Source organism: Arachis ipaensis, chromosome B3 (genome assembly GCF_059453495.1).
Source record: "Arachis ipaensis isolate K30076 ecotype BB chromosome B3, ASM5945349v1, whole genome shotgun sequence".
NCBI classification, from domain to species: Eukaryota; Viridiplantae; Streptophyta; class Magnoliopsida; order Fabales; family Fabaceae; genus Arachis; species Arachis ipaensis.
In genome coordinates, this window is record NC_142438.1 from 5,202,780 (window position 1) to 5,224,152 (window position 21,373).

Sequence of the window (21,373 nt, forward strand, 5' to 3'; positions counted from 1 at the left end):
TGATCTTATCTGACATAATTATCTAAGTCGATCTTCTTATTATATTTTTATCTTTCATTAAATATATTATAAAATGTTACAGAAGAATGACACCTGGTAAATATTTAATCTTTTTAGGATTTATTATTAATACAGCATTAATTGTTAGATTATCCAATGTTATATTAACTTATCCAATGTTATATCAATAAAATCTGTTTAAAAATTCATTATAAATACACAACTTAGTTTAAATTTCCTCAGCAACTCACTTTTAAACTTATTGAGCAACCCACTAAACTAAGTCAACTTTCCACGGTTTATGCCATCTCTCTCTTCAAATTATTCATAGCAATAATGACAAAGAAAAAATGGGTAATAAAAGGTCTAAAAAAGATATGGACAAAAGAGGAAGATAAAATTCTTGGAAAATGTGCAAGGAAGTGTGGATCCATCATCTTGAGCCAAATCTAAAGAAAGGTATATTAAGTTCGGAAGAAATTGTAAAAATTATCATTCTTCATGAAGTTATTGGATAAACAGGTATAGTATAATTGAAAACTTATTTATTTGATCAAATATTGCTATGTATTATTAATGCTAGTGTTAATTATTTAATTAATTAATTGAATATGCATGTGACAGTTAAGGGTGTCCATGAATCGGATCATATCCACAGATCTGCGGTAAATATCCGCATCCGATCCGAAAATTGCGGATACGATCTGATCTGCAAATTGATCAGATCGGATCGGATCCGATCCGCACCCTTTACGGATCGGATTGCGGATATCTGCTCTACATCTGCGTATCTAATCCGCGGATCCGCAGATCCGCACTATAATAATTAAAAATAAATAAATATATATGTTTGGTATTATATTTACTTGTTTGTATGTTTTAATTAGTAATTATTATTCATATATTGTATTATTTTATTTTTGTTATTTAGAGAGAGTTTGATTAAAAATATTTTAGGAATAAATAAGTTTAAAAGTATGAAAGAAATATTTTTATCGAATTCTTTTACATAAAAATATGATTAAAAAGAGAAGGTTTAATTATGCGGATATATCCGACATCCGATCCGATCCAGCACTAAAAAATGCGGATATCATATCCGATCCGACGAAAATTGTGCGGATCGGATCGAATTTTCGGCCATATCCGATCCGATCCGATCCGCAGACACCCCTAGTGACTGTTGTCGCATATAGATAACAAAATAAAAAGTTTTTAGAACAAAAAAAAAAAGCAGAATTATCTTTATACCCTAAAAAATTAGTATTATTATTTGTTCTAACTCTTGAAAATATTTATTTATATAAAAATATTTTTTAATCCTCGACAAAGGTTTTTACCCTTTTTTAATATCGACTAATGTAATATTTTAGTTATTATATTTTCACATAAAAATATTTTTATATAAATAAATATTTTCGAGAGTTAAAACAAATAATAATACTTATTTTTGGGTATAAAAGTAACTTTATTTTTTATTCTAATAATTTTTTATTTCGTTATCTGTACGTCCCAGTCATTGTTACATGCATACTCAATTAATTAATTAAATAATCAACACTAGAATTAATAATACATAACAATATTTAATTAGATAAATAAGTTTTCAATTATATTATTATACCTGTTTTGCCATTTTCAACCATTGATTTTCAAGAGTTTTGTGAAGAGTGATAATTTTTAAAATTTCTTCAAAACTTAACATGCCTTTTTTTAGGTTTGGCTCAAAATGATCCATGCATCTTAAGCGACAGCTTTTGACATTGCGATTAAGTTCTGAAATTTTTGGTATGCGATTCCAATTTTTAGTTCCACACTTCTTTACACATTCTTCAAGAATTTTATCTTGCTCTTTTGTTCATCGCTTTTTTAGACTTTTTTTCTACCCGTTTTCCTTTCGTCATTATCGCTGTGAAAATAATTTGAAGAAAGAGAGAGATGGCAAGATTGCGAAGACGGTGGAAAGCTTCAGTGACTACCTAGTGGCTAATAGGGGTGCACAAGACCCGGTCCGGTCCGAAGATCCGGACCGGACCCGATGACTTCAGAGTTAATTTGGTCCGGTTTTGTTATAGTCCGGTCAGACTCGAAGTTTTAATAGATGGTCCCGGTTATTTATTAAATCGGGTTTGGGCCAAGTCTTGGGTCACCCAGCTCCGACTCGTGTAGTTGTTTGCTACTTAATATTTTATTGTTATTAGTTGGTATGACACTATAAATTATTATTATTTGTTAATCTTGTGTTGGTTGTTAACTTTGTTTTAATTGTCTTTTGAACTTTGAATGTTTAATTTGATATAATTATTATTATGAAACTTTAATTGATGTTTTAACTTTTAACTATTGTAATATATATTTATTATTAACACCAACATTTTATCTGACACTTTTTATGCATCAAATCACATTATTATTATTGGAAAAATGAATAATTTTTGTTGTTAAAGTTAGATAAAAATTTTAAAAATATTCTCAAGTTTTATTTTATTTTAATTATGTTTTAAAGTTTTTTATTTGTATTAAATATATTTTATACAGTTAAATTTTTAAAAAATTTAATATTAATCCAACAATAATACATGACAATTATGTTCGATTTATTTGTATTGAAGGTTATTCTTAAGAAATTGTTGTTGAATTGATCCTTAATTTTTTTAAAATTAATCGCCATCAGTATATTTGATGCAAATCGAAAACTTTTGAAACAAAATAAAATTTAAAGATATTTTAAAATTTTTTTACCTAATTTTAAAAATAAAAAATATACTTTAACCTTCTTATTATTATTATTATTATTATTATTATTATTATTATTATTATTATTATACATAAAAAATTATAACTTAATAGTTAAAAAATTATATATACTTCAATAATGGACCAATTTTGATTATCCACTAATTAAAAAATATTTTTTGTTTATTTATTATATAAAAATATCTTTTAAAAAAATATTTTAAAAAAATATAAATAATAACTTTTCAAAAAAAAATATTATTTTTAATATTTTATTTTTATTATTAAAAATTTATCAAATATATAAAAAAATTAAATAAAAAATATTTTTTATTAACTTAATAACTCTCAAACAAATACTAAATATTCACTTTTTCTTCTGTAGGAGAAAAAACTACAATTACTACAATCATTATCAACATGCTTAAATGAATTGTACCATAAATTTCGAACACAAGAAGATTCCAATTTAAATGGTAATGCAGAGCATAATAGCACAACATTTTTACTTAAGATTCAGGGACATATGAAGAAATTAAAAATAAATAATCAAATTCATCTCTAAAAGATTATTCGTTTTTTAAATTGGTTTTTAAAAGATTTTTTTAATTAAATTCGTCTTTTAAAGATTTTAAATTAATTATATTAGTCTTTTTATAATTTTTTTATTAACAACACCAAAATTTGTTAATGTGATATGTTAAGTAATATTATAAGTTTATAACATACACATAGAAATCTTAATTAACTATTAACATGATAAGTTTATGAAATTAGATCAAATTAAAATCTAATTGAGAAAAAAATTTAAGGCATTGGAATTCTTCAATTTAGGGTTTATTTAATCTAATTTCATAAACTTATCATGTTAATTGCCAATTAGAAATATTTGTTGTGTATTTGGTGTTATTTAATGTGTCATATCAACAAATTTTGACGCTTTAGGAATAGAAGTGATGAAATGACTAAAATGACAAACTAAAAATATTTGAAGAACGAATTTAATTAAAAAGATTTTTCGAAGACGAATTTAAAAAATAAATAATCTTTTAAAGACTAATTTAATCATTTAATCAAAAAACTAAATATTATCAGTACATGTCACCCATGCACATACCATTGAAAGAATGAGAACATTACGAGGACAAGTTTACGATGGGTAACCGGAGATTAATGGGTTGGACTCGTCAGGCTAGCCCAATCGTCTGAGGAGGGAAGCCTTCGAAGGGATTCGCGCTTCTGGGCCTCCGTCCGACTTGTGAGTACGAGTGAATGGGGGGTGGTACCTGCAAAGACACTCCGATGCCTAAGTCAGCAAGGGTATAAGCAGGTCTAGAGAGTATTGAGACTTAGAGATATCTGAGGGGTGTCAGTGTATTTATAGTGGTGAACCAATAACCACCGTTGAAGTAAATCCACCTTTTAAGGTGGATAACCGTCCCTTTATCTTAGGGAAGTTGAGATATGGCTCCTGGAAGTGGGTGAGAGATTTTAGGGGCAGTTACTCATTTGAATGAGTGTTTATCTGCCAGCTAATCTTCGTCCCTGACTTCTTTAGAGCAGGTCGTGGCAGGAACCGACTTCTTTAGGAGAAGGTCAGTGTAGGGTGAGGCTCAATCCTTTGGGTTGAGCCTTTCGTTTGGACCTGGGCCTTAGCGTTGGGCCAGGGTATGAACAGTACCCCTACTCGAGCCCAATTTCTTTCAAAAATTGGGTTCGAGTATTCTACTCGGGGTTGTAGCCGACCTGTAGAGGAACCGACGTGATTTTTCAGAAACGACGTGACTTTTTAAATTTCTACAGTCGCGTCTAATCAAACGTCGCGTCCGTTAGGAGTTCGTGTATCCACACGTAGGGATTAATTGCATTGGTAATGGTGCACCCATTAATTATTGCTTCCGTTTTATTATTATGCCCCTAGCGTGTTTATAAATACTTTCCTTCTCTTTCATTGTTTCGTTTCTGCAAACTTCATATTCGTGCACTCTTGTTTTTGGAGGAAGCTTCGTGGTTGACTGTCGCTCTTCTTCATTGCTTCAGAAGTAAAGGTCAGTCCTTCTCCTCTATCACAAAATACTTTTTATTTGCATGTTTTTGTTTCGGAGGAGTGTTTGACCGTAGCTTTAGCCATTCCATTGGTTTTGGAAACTTCTGCCTCAGACCCTCAAAGACTTTATTTTGATTTCTTTCCTTTTTTCTTTGTAAGATTCGTTGCCCCCTTTAGAAAGATGTCTACCTTAGAGTCTCTTTCATTATGGGTCGACGGTACGGTTCTTGGGGAGGAACCTTGGGTAGATACTGACTACATCACCGACCTTCGCATACGTCATAGGCTCTGTACTTCTGATGAGGATGAGCCGAGATATGAACTGATTGCCCCAGGTCCAGAAGACCGGGTTTGTTTTGGGAGGGATTCTGAGGCAGCCCCTCATTTTTTCTATATGTATGAGAGCATGATTACCCGCTTAGGTATTTTTCTTCCTTTTTCTGACTTCGAGGTAGCTATTTTATGCCACTGTCGTGTTGCTCCTACCCAACTTCACCCTAATTCTTGGGGTTTTCTGAAGATTTACCAATTTATCAGCCATGCATTAGACTTTCCGACTTCTTTGAAGATTTTCTTTTTTCTCTTCCATATGACTAAGCTCTTCAGTGGGCAAAATAATAAACAACAATGGTGTCTTTCCGGGCTATACAAGGCCGGAGAGTTTTTACTCTTTTTGATGAATCCTTCCATGACTTCAAAAATTTCTTTTTCAAAGTTCAAGCTGTAGAGGGTCACCACCCCTTTTTTCTGGATGAAAATTCTTCTCCTCGTTTTCCCCTGTACTGGCTAGAGGCATCTCCTTGTGAAAAATATGGTTTGGAGGATTTGGATGAGGTGGAGGCGGCCATTGTGGGGTTCTTCCGAGAAGTATGGGGGAGAGCCCCTTACCTGGATACAAAAAAGTTTCTCCTGGGGTCTCCGACCTTTGTCCAGGCTCAACTAGGTAGCTTTTTGTTTATCAGATTTTCCGACCTGATGGTCGCACGACTTGTATTCTCCGACTTGTTTTACTGACTTTAGCTTCCTAATTGCTTTTTTACAGAAATGGCGAAAAAGAATTTCAGGGAGTCTTACCAGAGGGTTCAGGAGGCCAAGGCGAGCTCTCGCGCCAGAGTCGGCGGTGCCAGGGCAGCTGGTCCTTCTCTTCCTTCTCCTCCCCCTCCTCCTCACAATTTGGGGACCCCTACCCGACCTATTGTCATTTCTTCTTCAGCCTCTTCTCAGTCGTCCCCTCCTCCCCGATCTTCCCCTGAGCCAGAAAAGAAGAAGCGCAAGACTTTAGAGTCTAGATTTTCTTTTGAAGGTGAGGCCAAGGTGGATGCCCCTCAATTTGTTCGGAAGCATATCTATCATCATACTCGCATAGGTATGGATGATGCTTCTGTTCGAAACCACCTCACTATTCTGGCTCAGGAGAGTATCAGGGCGGCAGGGGTGTGCACGAAGTTCCTTGATATTTTTTAGAAGACTCCCCTTAGCTCTTTGGGTTCATCCTCGAGGGTTGAGGAGCTGGAGGGGAGGCTTCGCTTATATCAAGGACATGAGAAGGTGCTGAGGGAGGAGGTCGCCAAATTGAAGGAGGAGAGGAATGGCCTCTAGGAGAGGGAGAGGAAGTTGCAGGCCCAGTGTTCCATGTCGGAGGGCCTGAGGGAAAAGGCGCAGGAGAGCTATTCGAGTTTGTTCGAGGACTTTGTGGAGGTGAAGAAGGACTTGATGAGAGCTCGGGAGGCCTATACAGAGTTGGAGGACTCCATTGCTGACGGGGCTAAAGAAGCATGGAGGATCTTTAAGGAACAGGTCGGGGTTCTTGCTCCCGACCTGGATCTCTCTCCCTTGGATCCGGATAAAATTGTGATCGACGGAGCTATCGTTTCTCCTCCCTCTCCTCGCTATGTCACCGAGTCTGATCTAAAGACTCGGGGGCAGAGGATAATGGAGTCCCCTCCCCGACCAAAAGATGCCCCGAGTTCTTCAAAGGCTCTTGGAACTTCCACTCCATCTCCTATGGACGCTTCTCTTCCTGGTCCTAATGGCGCTCCGACCACTCTCCCTGACTCTGGTGGTGCTCCGACTGCTCTCCCTGACTCTGGTGGTGACGTCCTTCCTAGCTGAAAAAAATTTGTTGTGGTTATATGGGGGCCCGGCCTGTGTGTCCCCCTCTTTTTTTTAAAAAAATTATTTGTTTTTTATGTGGTGGTGGTTGTCTGCTGACATTTTTCTTGGCCTTTTATGGCCGTAAACAAAATATTTAAAAATACCATTTTTTGGATAAGGGTTTAGGTTATTTTTCTTTGTCTTTTTGTGTGCATGCTTTTCTGTTTTTAGGTTTCAAAAAACCTTTTTTGATCCTTGACAAACCTTTTCCTTGGCTGACTGTCCCTTTTCTTTAAGTTTTTCTTAAGAATTTGGGACAGCCTTTTGCCTTGGTGCTTTCAATAGGTTTTCTGATCTCTTTTTAGTATTCCTTATACTCAATTTTGATTTATTGAGTTCTTATGACTTAGGTTACTTTTGCGATGCGTTTCTTTACTTCTCGGTTATTCCGACTTATAAGTCGGGTGTTTTCCGAGTTTTTCACGATCTACTTTTATAACCTCTTTACGCTGACTTGTACCTCGTCGTTTCATCCTGACGACCATCTAGATCAGTTCATGGGATTTTCATGCTTTGTCGAGCTTAAGTCGGCGCGTTTCGTGGAAAGAAAGAAAACGAGAAGGAATTTATAAGAGATATTGTAAAAGATCTTTATTTATTTGCAAAGGTACTTTATTGCTACTAAGGGTTTTTGACTTTTTATGGTCCCTTAGCCTCTACTATGATACCTCATTAAAATCTCCCCTTCAGAAAAAACTCTTTTCTTTTGGAAAAAAATCATGAAGTTGGGAAAAGAGTACATCAGGGAGTAGAGTTCGCTTTTAACTATAGTACCTTTTCATATTACAAGCATGCTGCGATCTTGGTAACTCGGTGCCGTTTAAGTCGGTCACCTTATAATAACCTTTTCCTAGGACTTCACTAATTTTGTATGGTCCCTTCCAATTAGCAGCCAGCTTTCCTTCCCCAGATTTGTTGACTCCAATGTCGTTTCTAATTAAGACCAAGTCGTCTGGGGAAAAACTTCTTCGAATGACTTTTTTGTTGTATCTGGTAGTCATTCTTTGCTTCAATGCTGCTTCTCTTATCTGGGCTTGCTCTTGGACTTCGGGGAGCAGTTCAAGCTCCTCTTTGTGCCTCTGTATGTTTCCGACCTCATCATGGAAGATCACCCTTGGACTTTTCTCGTCGATTTCTACTGGTATCATGGCTTCTATGCCATAGACAAGTCGGAAGGGTGTTTCCCCTGTGGCAGATTGAGGCGTCGTCCGGTAGGCCCATAACACTTGTGGGAGCTCCTCAGTCCAGGCTCCTTTTACATCTTGTAGCCTTTTCTTTAGTCCTGCCAGTATGACTTTGTTAGCTGCCTCGACTTGTCCATTTGCTTGTGGATGTTCCACCGAGGTGAACTGGTGTTTGATCTTCATACTGGCTACTAGGCTTCTGAAGGTAGAGTCGGTGAATTGGATTCCATTATCTGTGGTGATGGAATGAGGTATCCCATACCTTGTGATGATATTTTTGTAGAGGAATCTCCGACTTCTCTGGGCTGTGATGGTGGCTAATGGTTCTGCTTCTATCCACTTTGTGAAGTAATCTATTCCCACAATTAAGTATTTGACTTGTCCTGGGGCCTGGGGAAAAGTTCCTAACAGATCCATCCCCCATTTTGCAAAGGGCCATGGAGAAGTTATACTGATGAGCTCCTCGGGGGGAGCCACGTGGAAATTTGCATGCATCTGGCATGGTTGGCACTTCTTCATAAATTCTGTGGCATCTTTCTGCAAGGTCGGCCAGTAGAACCCATCTCGGATTACTTTTCTGGCTAGCGACCTGGCTCCGAGGTGGTTTCCACAGATCCCATTGTGAACCTCCTCTAGTACTTCAGTGGTCCTTGAGGTCGGTACACACTTTAGCAATAGTGTTGATATTCCTCTTTTATAGAGGATATTTTTCACCAGCGTGTAGTATTGCGCTTCCCTCCGGATTTTTTTTGCCTCTTTTTCCTCTTTGGGGAGGATGTCGAATTTTAGGTATTCGACCAAGGGATTCATCCACCCGAGGTTTAGCCCGGTCACTTCAAAGACATCTTGTTTATCATCTGCTTTCACCACAGAGGGTTCTTGGAGAGTTTTCTGGATCAAGCTTCTATTATTCCCCCCTGGTTTGGTACTTGCTAACTTGGAGAGGGCGTCTGCTCTGCTATTAAGATCCCGAGTTATATGCCTGATCTCGATTTCTGCAAAGCGCCCAAGGTAATCCAGAGTTTTTTCCAAGTATCTCTTCATATTTGGGTCTTTGGCCTGATACTCTCCATTTATCTAGGAGGTCACCACTTGAGAGTCACTGAATATCATCACTTTTGTTGCACCGACTTCTTCTGCCAGCTTTAAACCTGCAATCAGGGCTTTGTATTCTGCCTGATTATTAGAAGATGGGAATTCAAATTTGAGGAAAACCTCTATTTGCGTTCCCCTTTCATTAACCAGTATTATGCCTGCACTGCTTCTTGTTTTGTTTGAGGATCCATCTACGTATAGTTCCCATGTAGTTGGTTTTTTCTCTTGGTTTCCCGCGTACTCCGCTATCAAGTCGGTGAGGCATTGGGCTTTAATTACCGTCCGGGTTTTATACTTTAAGTCGAACTCGGAGAGCTCTATTGCCCACTGAACCATTCTCCCTGCAACATCCGTCTTTTGGAGGATTTGCTTTATGGGTTGGTTCGTTCGGACTCTTATTGTGTGGGCTTGGAAGTAAGGCCGTAACCTCCGTGAGGCTATTACTAAGGAGTAGGCGAACTTCTCTACTTTGTGGTACCTTAGTTTAGGGTCTTGTAGGACTTTGCTGGTGAAGTACATGAGATGCTGCCCGACCTCATCTTCTCGTGTTAGTGCAGACGCTACAGCTTTGTCTGCTACAGACAAGTATAGGACGAGCTCTTCTCCAACTAAAGGTCGGGTCAGGATTGGAGGTTGGCTCAAGAACCTTTTGAACTCTTGGAATGCTTCTTCGCACTCTGGAGTCCATTCAAACTGACATCCCTTTCTTAGTAGAGAGAACAGTGGAAGGGATCTTAATGCTGATCCCGCCAAAAACCTGGAGAGGGTTGCAAGTCGACCATTCAATTGTTGAACCTCTCTTAAGCAAGTCAGGCTTTTCATCTCTAGGATGGCTTTGCATTTGTCGGGATTAGCTTCAATTCCTCTTTGCGTCAACATGAATCCTAGGAATTTTCCAGCCTCTACCGCGAAGGTACATTTTACGAGATTTAGCATCATCCCATGCAACCTTATAGTGTTGAAAACTTGCGAGAGGTCTGTCCATGGTTGTCAAACTCGCGAGTTAACTCGTAAACTCGTACGAGTTTACGAGTTTAGGTAGTGTGATCGAGTTGACTCGGATATAAACTCGTTTCTGGGTAGACTCGGGTTGACTCGGCTAGACTCGGATAAAATCGTGCAAACTCACGAGTTTGCTACCGAGTCAGCGAGTTTAATTTCGTTGCCCATTTTCGCCAAAACGGCATCGTTTTGGCCCAGAAAAAAAAACCTTACAGAAGCGGCTAACCCAAACCCGCAACCTAAACCCACACCACTAATGAAGGAGTGAACTAAAGTTCGAAACCCTAGTGACTCCCTCAACCAAACCCTCACGGCCAGCTTCACTCGTCACACCCTCCACCATCTAACGGCGGCGTTGTCTGCGCCGCCACGCAGAGGCCGGACGCCAGAGTCCAAACGGACCCCTCGCCTTCTCACCTCCCCTCGCCTCATCCCTCATCCCCCACCGCTCACCCACGCAGCGTCGCAGAGCCTAGTGAAGGACCACCACGCAGAGTCGCACAGTGCCAGAGCCCACCACCAGACCACCACGCCGTTTGCCTCCCCTCCCCTGTTCTGCCCTCGTCGGCCTTGTTCTGTTTTTCTTCACCGAAGCACTGCCGATCTGCTTCAAGTGATAAAGTCTGCCCATCTCCAAGGTAATTTTGTTAAACTAATTCAAATGCTAACAATTTTGGTTGCAATTATTCAATTCTGCAAATTTATTAAGGCCCTGATCTGCGTTTGATCTGTTGAAAAAAAATTAATGTGTGAAAAAAAACTGATGCTGCTTGCCTGCTTCTGTAATCTGTACTTCATGCTTCATGCTTCAATCATGGTTAAAATGTGTGGATAGTGCTTCTGCTATATATTTTTTTTCTTTTGTTTTCTGCTTCTGTTATGTAGTTATGTTTAGTCTTTAGTTTACTGAAATTCTGAAGTCTGAATTAGTGAATTGAAACTCTCAAGTCTGAATTGTTAGTTAGTGTTACTAACTTACTGTGTTAGTTTAATTGAAAGTCTGAAGTATGAATTGTTAGTTTAAATGAAAATGTATCTGTTGTGTGATAAAGTGAGTATTGGAGTATTGGTGGTTGACTCTGGTTGCCATTGTTTTAATTTGTTTGTGCTTGATCATATTGATGACCTCAAAGGGGGTTCATATGACAATGAGAATGGACTTTTGGGTTAACTCATAACTGGGTGATTGGTGGTATATTATTCCGAATCACAAAAGTATTGCTTGCTGTACTGCATTTGGAGTGATGATTATTGATTAAGTCTTATGATGCTGAAAATTTTTCATCTTTTAAACATTATTGTTGTAAGTGTAGCTGAAACTAGTGTTAGTTATGAATTTAGTTAGTGGATAATCTGAATCTGAATTTAGTTAGTGGATAATCTGAATCTGAATTTGTTGTTTGGGTTGTTGATTTTTAGGGATAAAAATACAAAATGTCTGAGAATGTTGGTTCAGGGACAGGGTGAAGATGGTGAAGATGGTGAAGATGATGATGTTGATGCCATGGAAGATGAAGATATTGGAGGATTTGAGTTTTAGAGTTTATTAGAAATTTAATTGTTGCTTTGTTGTTTTCTTTTGTGTTTTGGTTGTCTTATGAACCTTTGATTGTGTAATTGTGTGTTTTATGTTGAACTAGATAAATACTTGTGAAGGATTTAAATGTGTGATCCAAAGTACTTGTTGTAACTTGTAATTTTAGTATTAGGTTAATTTATTATGTATTTTGATGTTGAAATTGTTAGGTTTGAATGTCTATATCTGAGTAAATATATATATTATACATGATATATATATATATATATATATATATATATATATATATATATATATTTTTTAAATGTATAACTGGTAAACTCGTACGAGTCTACGAGTCGAGTCTAGGTCAGCTCCACGAGTTTACCTAGACTCGCGAGTTTGACAACCTTGGGTCTGTCAAGAGGTCGGTTTCTTCCTTGCTTTTTACTAGCATGTCGTCTACGTAGACTTCCATTAAGTTCCCGAGGTGGGGGGCGAACACCTTATTCATCAGCCTTTGGTACGTGGTCCCGGCATTTTTTAGTCCAAATGGCATGACCACGTAGCAGTAGTTTGCTCTAGGCGTGATGAATGATGTTTTTTCTTGATCCGACTTGTACATCGGGATCTGATTGTATCCCGAATAGGCATCCATAAACGACAAGTATTGATACCCCGAGCTAGAGTCCACTAGAGTATCAATGCTTGGGAGTGGATATGGGTCCTTGGGACATGCCTTATTTAGGTCGGTATAGTGACGCACATCCTCCACTTGCCGTTTTGCTTCTTGACTAGTACTACGTTTGCTAGCCATGTTGGATATTTAACTTCTCTGATGAAGCCGGCTTCCAGGAGTGTTTGTACCTGCTCCTCCACCGCTTGAGCTCGTTCTGGGCCGAGTTTGCGTCTTCGCTGCTGCACAGGTCGTGATCCAGGGTATACCGAGAGTCTGTGGGACATGAGCTCGGGGTCTATCCCTGGCATGTCGGAAGCTTTCCAGGCAAAGAGGTCAGAATTATCTCTTAAGAGCTTTGTCAACCTTTGTTTTAGGTTTTCTTCTAGGTCGGCTCCTATGTTGGTATTTTTTCCTTCCTCTTCGCCGACCTGTACTTCTTCAGTTTTTCCCCCTGGTTGTGGCCGCAGCTCTTCTTTGGCTCTCGTGCCGCCGAGCTCTATGGTGTGGACTTCCTTGCATTTTCCTCTTAGGTTCAGGCTTTTATTGTAGCATTTTCTTGCCAATTTCTGGTCTCCCCGTACCGTTGCTATGCCCGCATATGTCGGGAATTTCATGCAAAGGTGGGGGGTAGATACCACTACTCCGAGTCGATTTAGGGTAGTTCTGCCAATCAATGCATTATATGTTGACCCTACGTCGACGACTATAAAGTCTATGCTCAGAGTTTTGGATTTTTTCCCTTTCCCAAAAGTCGTATGGAGGGGCAGGAATCCCAGTGGTTTTATTGGCGTGTCTCCCAAACCGTATAGGGTATCGGGGTAAACTCTTAACTCTTTTTCATCCAACCCTAGTTTGTCGAACGCGGGCTTGAAAAGGATGTCTGCTGAACTTCCTTGGTTTACCAGAGTTCTGTGGAGATGGGCATTTGCCAGGATCATGGTTATCACCACTGGATCGTCATGTCCATGGATTACTCCTTGCCCATCTTCTTTTGTAAATGAGATAGTTGGGAGGTCGGGTGCTTTGCTCCCGACCTGATAAACTCGCTTGAGGTGTCTCTTGCAAGATGACTTGGTGAGTCCTCCTCTCGCAAATCCTCCCGAGATCATATGTATGTGCCTCTCGGGGGTTTGTGGTGGTGGGTCTCTTCGGTCCTCGTCATCCCGCTTTCTTTTCCCATGATTGTCCGACCTTTCCATGAGATATCTATCAAGTCGGTCTTCTCTGGCCAACTTTTCTATCACATTTTTGAGGTCATAGCAATCATTTGTTGAGTGGCCATACGTCTTATGGTACTCACAGTAATCGCTGCGGCTTCCTCCTTTTTTATTTTTGATGGGTCTGGGAGGTGGCAGTCTTTCAGTATTGCAGATTTCTCTGTATACATCCACTATGGAAACTTTTAGAGGAGTATAAGAGTGATATCTCCTTGGTCTGTCGAGACCGACTTCCTCTTTTTTCTTGGGCTCCCTTTCTTTCTCTTTTACCGAGTGGGGGTGCCCAGGTCGCCAACTTGGCTCTCGTAGTCTGGCATTCTCCTCCATGTTGATGTACTTTTCTGCTCTTTCTTGTACATCGCTCAAGGAGGTGGGGTGCCTTTTTGATATGGACTGCGAGAAGGGACATTCTCTAAGTCCATTTACTAGTCCCATGATGACTGCCTCCGTGGACAGGTCTTGAATCTCCAAGCACGCTTTGTTGAACCTTTCCATATAGTCCCGTAAAGGTTCTCCGACCTCCTGTTTTATTTTTTCAGGAGGCTCGGTGCGTGCTTTACTTTATCCTTCTGGATGGAGAACCTCATTAAGAACTTTCTCGAGAGGTCCTCAAAGCTGGTAACCGACCTTGGAGGGAGGCTATCGAACCACTTCATCGCCGCCTTTGATAGGGTGGTCGGGAAAGCTTTGCAGCGAGTTGCATCAGAAGTATCAGCCAGATACATTCGACTTTTGAAGTTGCTTAAATGATGCTTCGGGTCTGTGGTTCCGTCATAGAGGTTCATATCAGGGCTTTTGAAGTTTCTTGGAACTTTTGCCCTCATTATGTCCTCACTGAATGGATCCTCTCCTCCCAGGGGCAACTCTTCTCGGTCGCCATGGGGTTCCGACTTCTAAAGAAAGATTCTAGCTTCAAGAGTTTTTCTTCTAACTCTTTTCGTCGCTCTATTTCTTTCCTGAGATTTCGCTCCGCCTCTCGTTGTCGCTCTAATTCCTGTTCCAGCTGTTCTAAACGACCTTGGTGGCCGTGGACCAACTCCATTAGCTCGGCTGCAGGGGGTGGCCCTTCCTTTCCTGATTCTCGTCCCTCCGAGGAGTTTACATTTGGGTTTTTTAACCCAGAGGTGCCTTCTCTATGTTGGTCGTTGGCTCCTTAGTGAAGGGTTAGGTCCGCGTCGTTGTTTCCGGTATCTAGGTTTTCTTGTTCGGAATCGGACGCTGTATAACCATCTTCTGGTGAATTGTCCGCCATTACTGGTTGATCTCTCGGGTCTCCGGCAATGGCGCCAATGTTACGATGGGTAACCGGAGATTAATGGGTTGGACTCGTCAGGCTAGCTCAATCGTCTGAGGAGGGAAGCCTTCGAAGGGATTCGCGCTTCTGGGCCTCCGTCCGACTTGTGAGTACGAGTGAATGGGGGGTGGTACCTGCAAAGACACTTCGATGCCTAAGTCAGCAAGGGTATAAGCAGGTCTAGAGAGTATTGGGACTTAGAGATACCTGAGGGGTGTCAGTGTATTTATAGTGGTAAACCAATAACCACCGTTGAAGTAGATCCACCTTTTAAGGTGGATAACCGTCCCTTTATCTTAGAGAAGTTGAGATATGGCTCCTGGAAGTGGGTGAGAGATTTTAGGGGTAGTTACTCATTTGAATGAGTGTTTATCTGCCAGCTAATCTTCGTCCCTGACTTCTTTAGAGCAGGTCGTGGCAGGAGCCGACTTCTTTAGGGGAAGGTCGGTGTAGGGTGAGACTCAATTCTTTGAGTTGAGTCTTTCGTTTGGACCTGTGCCTTAGCGTGTCAGGGTATGAACAATAACTAACACAGATTATAACAAGTCCAAGCATTAAAAAAAAAAATACAAATAAACAAATCACAATCTCTTTCCGAATCAAAAGGAAATTTGAAAGTAACAAACTCATTACTTAATTTCTATACATAAAAAATATTGTCATTGAGCTCATAAAGTGAAAACCCAAACATTTCGGCCATCCAAATATACAACAAACTGAAAATTGAATGGTATAATATAACATAAAAAGAAACAACTATATCTAACAGGTATATCTTTTTTGTGAAAGAAAGTTAGACAGAATGAAGGTTAGTCCATTTTAAGATCAATGTATATCATAATACTTAAAATATCACAAAAAGAAACATCAGGTTTTTTGTTGAAATGCACCATTCATATATAAAACAAGTTTCCCTGAGGTCTGATATTCATCCAATGGGAAATTTGATAGCAAAATTATTGTTTCTCGGTTAACTCAATACTCGCAGTTTTTATAGGCATTATTGTTTCTCACTTTAACTACATTTTTAAATAAATAGCTAAACTGTTAGACTCTAAATAAACCAGGGAATCACTCTTTTAGCTTACTCTAACTAGCATATAAGGCTTAATAATAATCATCGCTTCATACAGTATTAATCTAAACAACAGCAACAGCAATATTAGTATAAAGAACAGCAACATCAATATTATTAATCTAAACATATAAGGATGAATAAAAATTATGGTCAAAGCAATATTAACCTAAACAATAAAATCATCGCTCATGCACAACAGCAATAGTAAACACACTAATTTTTTTCTTTGTTTTAGTTCTTTTTTTTTTTCTTTTTTTAATCGAAACATGTGTTGAATTTTAATTAGTAAAACTCAATCAACTTAAAAAAATATTTAATTACTTTGTTATTTCCTATAATTTTGCAAAATTTTCAATTAAATCCTTATACTTTTTTATCTTTTAATTGAATCTTTGTACCAATTTTTTTTTCTAATTAGATCTCTTTTGACAGTAATTGATTTAATAGCATAAGAACCCAATTAAAAAAAAATTAGTCCAAAGACCCAAATTAAAAGAAAAAAAAGTATAAAGATCCAATTAAAAAAAATTTGGTGCAAAGACTCTATTAAAAGAAAAAAAATATAAAAACCTAATTAAAAATTTCGCAAAACTATAAGAATTAACAGAATAATTAAACATTAAAAAAAATTTAGACTTCTTTAAATGAATAGTTTATTTGTTTAGAACAATGATAATGTTAAATTTTTTGAAAATATAAAAACTTTCTTTACCTTTTAAAACGTGAGGCATTTAAATTTTTTCATTCAAAATATATAAAAATTAGTTGATAATTTATTTGATCTATCCCGATTTTTCCAAATTTTTTGGGGACATGATTCTCGGGCACGTGGTCATAGCGGTTCAGATCACGTGACTGCAACCAAGAAGAATTGAAGAAGTGCTTCAGCCGTTGGCTCTGAACCCAAGCGTGAGTTGAGTAATCAGTGATGGCGAGCTTCGTATCAGAACTCCTTTGTCCTCTCTTCATCTTCTTCTCTATCATTCAATCTTCACTCTCTCAATCTAACCAGGTTTTTATGCGTGTTTCGTTCTCCATTCAGTTGCCATTCATGTTCTTGTGGATTCTCTTTATCACTTTGATTGGAAATTGTGTTTGGTTTTCAGTACTGTGATGCTGGATTTGAATATGAGAGTGGCTCCGCCACCGCGTGTGGAAGTGGAACCGCACCGTCGAAGTTGTTAATAAAGGGAGGCACTGTGGTCAACGCTCATCACCAGCAACTTGCTGATGTTTATGTTGAAGACGGTATCATTGTTGCTGTCGAACCTTCTATCACTGTATGTCATGCGTTTATCTCTTCAATTATTTTTATATAAGATATAAGATTTGTGGTTGCTGGTTAGGGCTAGCATTGTTTTTACTTCTGTCTTGAGCTTTCAGAATTGATTCTAGGTAGGGTTCATTATATATCAAATTGATTCTTAGCTAAGATTCATAGTCTCTTTACGAGTGATTATGAAGGAAGGTAACAGATTTGTGGTGGTTCTCTGAGAATCAATTCTTGAGAAACATCACCAATGGTTATCCAATCATGAAATTGATTTTGAACAAACATGTTAGATATATAACCATTCATGTTGTCTCCTTCTATCAGCTTAAGCTTTTGGGATAAGTGGTTTCATGACATGGTATCAGAACTCTATGTCCGAAAGGTCTAGAGTTTGATCTTTGGTGAATCCCAAAAGTGAAAAATTAAAAATAGCATAAGGCAAATAAAAAGAGAAAAAAATGCCTATGCAAAAATCAAGCAAAACTTAAAAGAAGCTCTTGCTTGAGGAAGAGTGTTAGAGATATAACCGTTCATGTTGTCTCCTCCTATCAGCTTAAGCTTTTGGGAGGAGTGGTTTCTAGAGTGGATTTTGAACTACTCCAATGATTTTCCAAGCATGCTGATGAGTTCAAATCAGATTAGTTCTGATATAGTGTGTTAAGTACTGGTGGTTTAGATGAAAAGAAAAGAAAAAGTTGTATCTTGTATGATTTGTTTCTTAATTGATTTCATCGGCAGGTTGGGGATGATGTGAAAGTGATCGATGCCACTGGGAAGTATGTCATTCCAGGTTAGGCCTTGTGACATTCAATAGATGTCGATTGTTTTATGTGTCAGTGGAAGTTCTGATAAATTTCCAGCATGTTGAGTTCCAAGCCTGTTCATTTTCATGTTTTTTATCCAGACTTGTTATGACCTTCACCTGTGTATCTTCCTCTTTTACAGTTATTGATTAAATTTTTTACTGTTTAGTCAGATAGAAATTTTGATATAATCATTCAAGTGTGTGTAGGTCACAATAATCACCTCAAAAGTTACTATATGAGTACACCTGATTGGTTGACAGTGTATCAAGATTAATCTCTACTAGTATTGTAATATTGTTCGAGTTTCACATTTTTTATGTTAGTCCTTTACCTCGTACCCTCGCACTTGTTGGATCTGAGATTCATCTGATTCAAGTTATGGTGTCTCGTTTCATCTTTTACCTGACTCTACAAATGCTTCTTTTGTTGACCAACAGGAGGCATTGATCCTCACACACACCTAGATATGAGTTTTATGAGTAGTGGAACAATAGACGACTTCTTCAGTGGTCATGCTGCAGCGTTAGCCGGTGGGACAACTATGCACATCGACTTTGTTATACCAGTGGATGGTAGTTTAACGGCTGGTTATGAAGCCTATGAAAGGAAGGCAAAGAAGGCTTGCATGGATTATGGTTTCCATATGGCTATTACCAAATGGAATGATGATGTTTCAAGAGAAATGGAGATCATGGTCAAGGAGAAAGGTCTTAATTCTATTTCCGTATTGCGATTTGGATAATCTGGTTGAATATGGGGCGATAGGTATTTCAAATTCAGAAAACTTTGGAGGAATTTATCTTATTCGTACATGTATGTTTTCTGTTTTCAGGTATCAACTCGTTCAAGTTTTTCATGGCATACAAAGGAGCTCTTATGGTCAATGATGAGCTTATTCTGGAAGGATTTAAGAGATGCAAGTCCCTCGGCGCCTTAGCTATGGTCCATGCAGAAAATGGAGATGCTGTGGATGAAGGCCAAAAAAGAATGATAGAACTTGGAATAACTGGTCCTGAGGGGCACGCCCTTTCAAGGCCTGCAGTGGTAAGTTCTCATATTTCTATTTGTTATGTCAAACCACATTTAATTGGAACATTATTAGATTGATTGTGTTTTCTTTTCAAATATCCTACAATTTGTGCAGTCTAGAAAGTATCTGTCTCTTCATGTTTTATGGAACATGAATTATTTCTACTTTGACTTGCATATCTGTGTAGTTGGAAGGAGAAGCAACTGGACGCGCTATTCGCTTGGCAAATTTTGTGAACACCCCGTTATATGTGGTTCATGTGATGAGCATTGATGCAATGGAAGAAATTGCAAAGGCCCGAAAGTCAGGTTTTCAATTTAGATCACTGTACCATTATGTTTAATATTCATTGATGTGACCTTTTTAAGCTTCTTTTTGGGTTCTCTGATGGCTTAGTTTTAGTTGGGTCACTTGTTTGTGTTGATGCTGCAGGACAAAGGGTTATCGGAGAACCTGTTGTCTCTGGATTAGTCCTCGATGAATCATGGCTTTGGCATCCCGACTTTAGGACTGCAGCATCGTAAGTGACTTCACTTGTTTATTTGTTTTTCTTTTCCTTTTAAGTTTCGAGAATGTAAGTGATATCATTTCATGTTTCAGATATGTTATGAGTCCCCCGATTAGAAGTAAAGGACACGATAAGGCACTTCAAGCTGCCCTTGCAACCGGAGTTTTGCAGGTTTCAATAATTTTTCAGCAATAAGAGTTTGATCAAAGTAGTTAGGATTCTCTCACATCCATGCAATACATCCTATCCAATTTTGATCATTTGTGATCTACATATTATGTCTGTCCTCAGCACACTATGTTCTTTTAACAATAGTTTACCTTTCGCAAATTTGCAGTTGGTAGGAACTGACCATTGTGCCTTTAATTCCACCCAAAAAGCTTTAGGAATTGACGACTTCCGGAAAATTCCCAATGGTGTCAATGGTAATCACACCTTGCACATGATTATTTGTGATCTACAAAGAATTCTAATTGATTTATTGTTTATTATTAATTTGCATTGCAACCTGAAATTATAGGTATTGAAGAAAGGATGCATTTGGTATGGGATACTATGGTGGTAAGATCATAATTTCCAGCTTAGCAATCCCTAAATTTTTTGTTGGAATTACAATAATATGGAAGAGAGGATGTCTTTTTTAACTGTAGTTTACTGTTTATCACAGGAATCTGGCCAAATATCAGTCACCGACTATGTCCGGGTGACAAGCACCGAATGGTATGTTTTGAGTTGATCTAAAGCAAGGTAATCAAACTCGAGAGTTTACCATTCATGGAGCTTAGGTAAACTTGAATTGTAAAGCTCTGCTCGTAAACTCAATCTGAGAATGTATTAACTCGAGTTTGATAACCTTAATCCCAGAGTAAAATCTGGCATCCAGTTTTTGCTTTATTGTTTTTATTTTGGTTGGAAAAAGATATTTCTTAAAGAAGCCAAGTAGTATTAATGTTTTCAATTCTTACAATCATCTCAGTGCTAGAATATTCAATATATATCCAAGGAAAGGAGCAATTCTTCCGGGATCTGATGCAGATATCATAATCCTCAATCCAAATTCAAGCTTTGAGATATCAACAAAGTCACACCACTCCAGACTTGATACGAATGTGTACGACGGAAAGAAAGGAAAGGTACTTTTTTTTTTTAATTATAACCCGGTCCCTCATGAGATTGAAGTTAATCAAATTCACAGTAGCAGCATTAGTGTTAAGATCCATTGCGGTTCAGAGAAAAAGAATGGCGAGGAAAATCAACTATAGAAGTGTTGTTTCATAAACTCAATTTGTTCGTGGTCTATTTCTTTCTCTCTTACCTTTTTTGTTGCCTGTTCCATATATCAATTACTTTTCGTTTTTCAGGGGAAAGTTGAAGTGACCATATCTAGAGGGAGAGTTGTATGGGAAAATAATGAACTGAAGGTTACTCCAGGTACTGGCAGATACATACCAATGCAACCTTATAGCTATCTCTTTGATGGATTGGACAAGAAAGATTCCACATATCTAAGTTCCCTTAAAGCACCAGTAAAAAGAGCCAAATCTTCCTCTTAAAACATTCAGCTATCCTTTTCAGTTTAAAAATAAAGAAAAATGTTACATGTTCTTGTACATGAATTTAGAAAGCATTACATGTATATAAGTATGTATGCTTCATGTTCTTCTTTTCCACTGATATAATGTACATTTTTGCTTACACTTTGTACAATAGCTCAATCAATAGTATAGAACACTTGGTTTCTGTTGAGCCTGTCT

The 21,373-nt window shown here is 38.1% G+C and overlaps 2 protein-coding genes across 2 annotated transcripts; both read left to right on the forward strand.

Annotated features, from left to right (window-relative positions):
* Nucleotides 1-6,412: 6,412 nt before the first annotated feature.
* LOC148569691 (uncharacterized) lies at nucleotides 6,413-6,895 on the forward strand. The gene has a single exon (XM_088508514.1). It carries the CDS (start codon nucleotides 6,416-6,418, stop codon nucleotides 6,893-6,895), a length of 480 nt encoding a protein of 159 aa, XP_088364640.1. The 5' UTR covers nucleotides 6,413-6,415.
* A 9,886-nt stretch (nucleotides 6,896-16,781) lies between these two features.
* Nucleotides 16,782-21,360, forward strand: PYD2 (pyrimidine 2). Its single transcript, XM_016331750.3, has 13 exons — nucleotides 16,782-17,014; nucleotides 17,109-17,282; nucleotides 18,014-18,065; nucleotides 18,519-18,788; nucleotides 18,914-19,125; nucleotides 19,299-19,419; nucleotides 19,544-19,631; nucleotides 19,712-19,790; nucleotides 19,957-20,044; nucleotides 20,140-20,180; nucleotides 20,287-20,339; nucleotides 20,596-20,752; nucleotides 20,981-21,360. The coding sequence occupies exons 1-13, from the start codon at nucleotides 16,931-16,933 to the stop codon at nucleotides 21,170-21,172; spliced, it is 1,611 nt and encodes a 536-aa protein (XP_016187236.1). The 5' UTR covers nucleotides 16,782-16,930; the 3' UTR covers nucleotides 21,173-21,360.
* The last annotated feature ends 13 nt before the right edge of the window (nucleotides 21,361-21,373 follow it).

Coding starts and splice junctions, on each gene's coding strand:
- PYD2 (XM_016331750.3), top strand. CDS start 16,931: ATGGCGAGCTTCGTATCAGAACTCCTTTGTCCTCTCTTCATCTTCTTC. Junction 19,126..19,298: donor CCCTTTCAAGGCCTGCAGTG/GTAAGTTCTCAT, acceptor ATATCTGTGTAG/TTGGAAGGAGAAGCAACTGG. Junction 19,791..19,956: donor TTGCAACCGGAGTTTTGCAG/GTTTCAATAATT, acceptor GCAAATTTGCAG/TTGGTAGGAACTGACCATTG.
- LOC148569691 (XM_088508514.1), top strand. CDS start 6,416: ATGTCGGAGGGCCTGAGGGAAAAGGCGCAGGAGAGCTATTCGAGTTTG.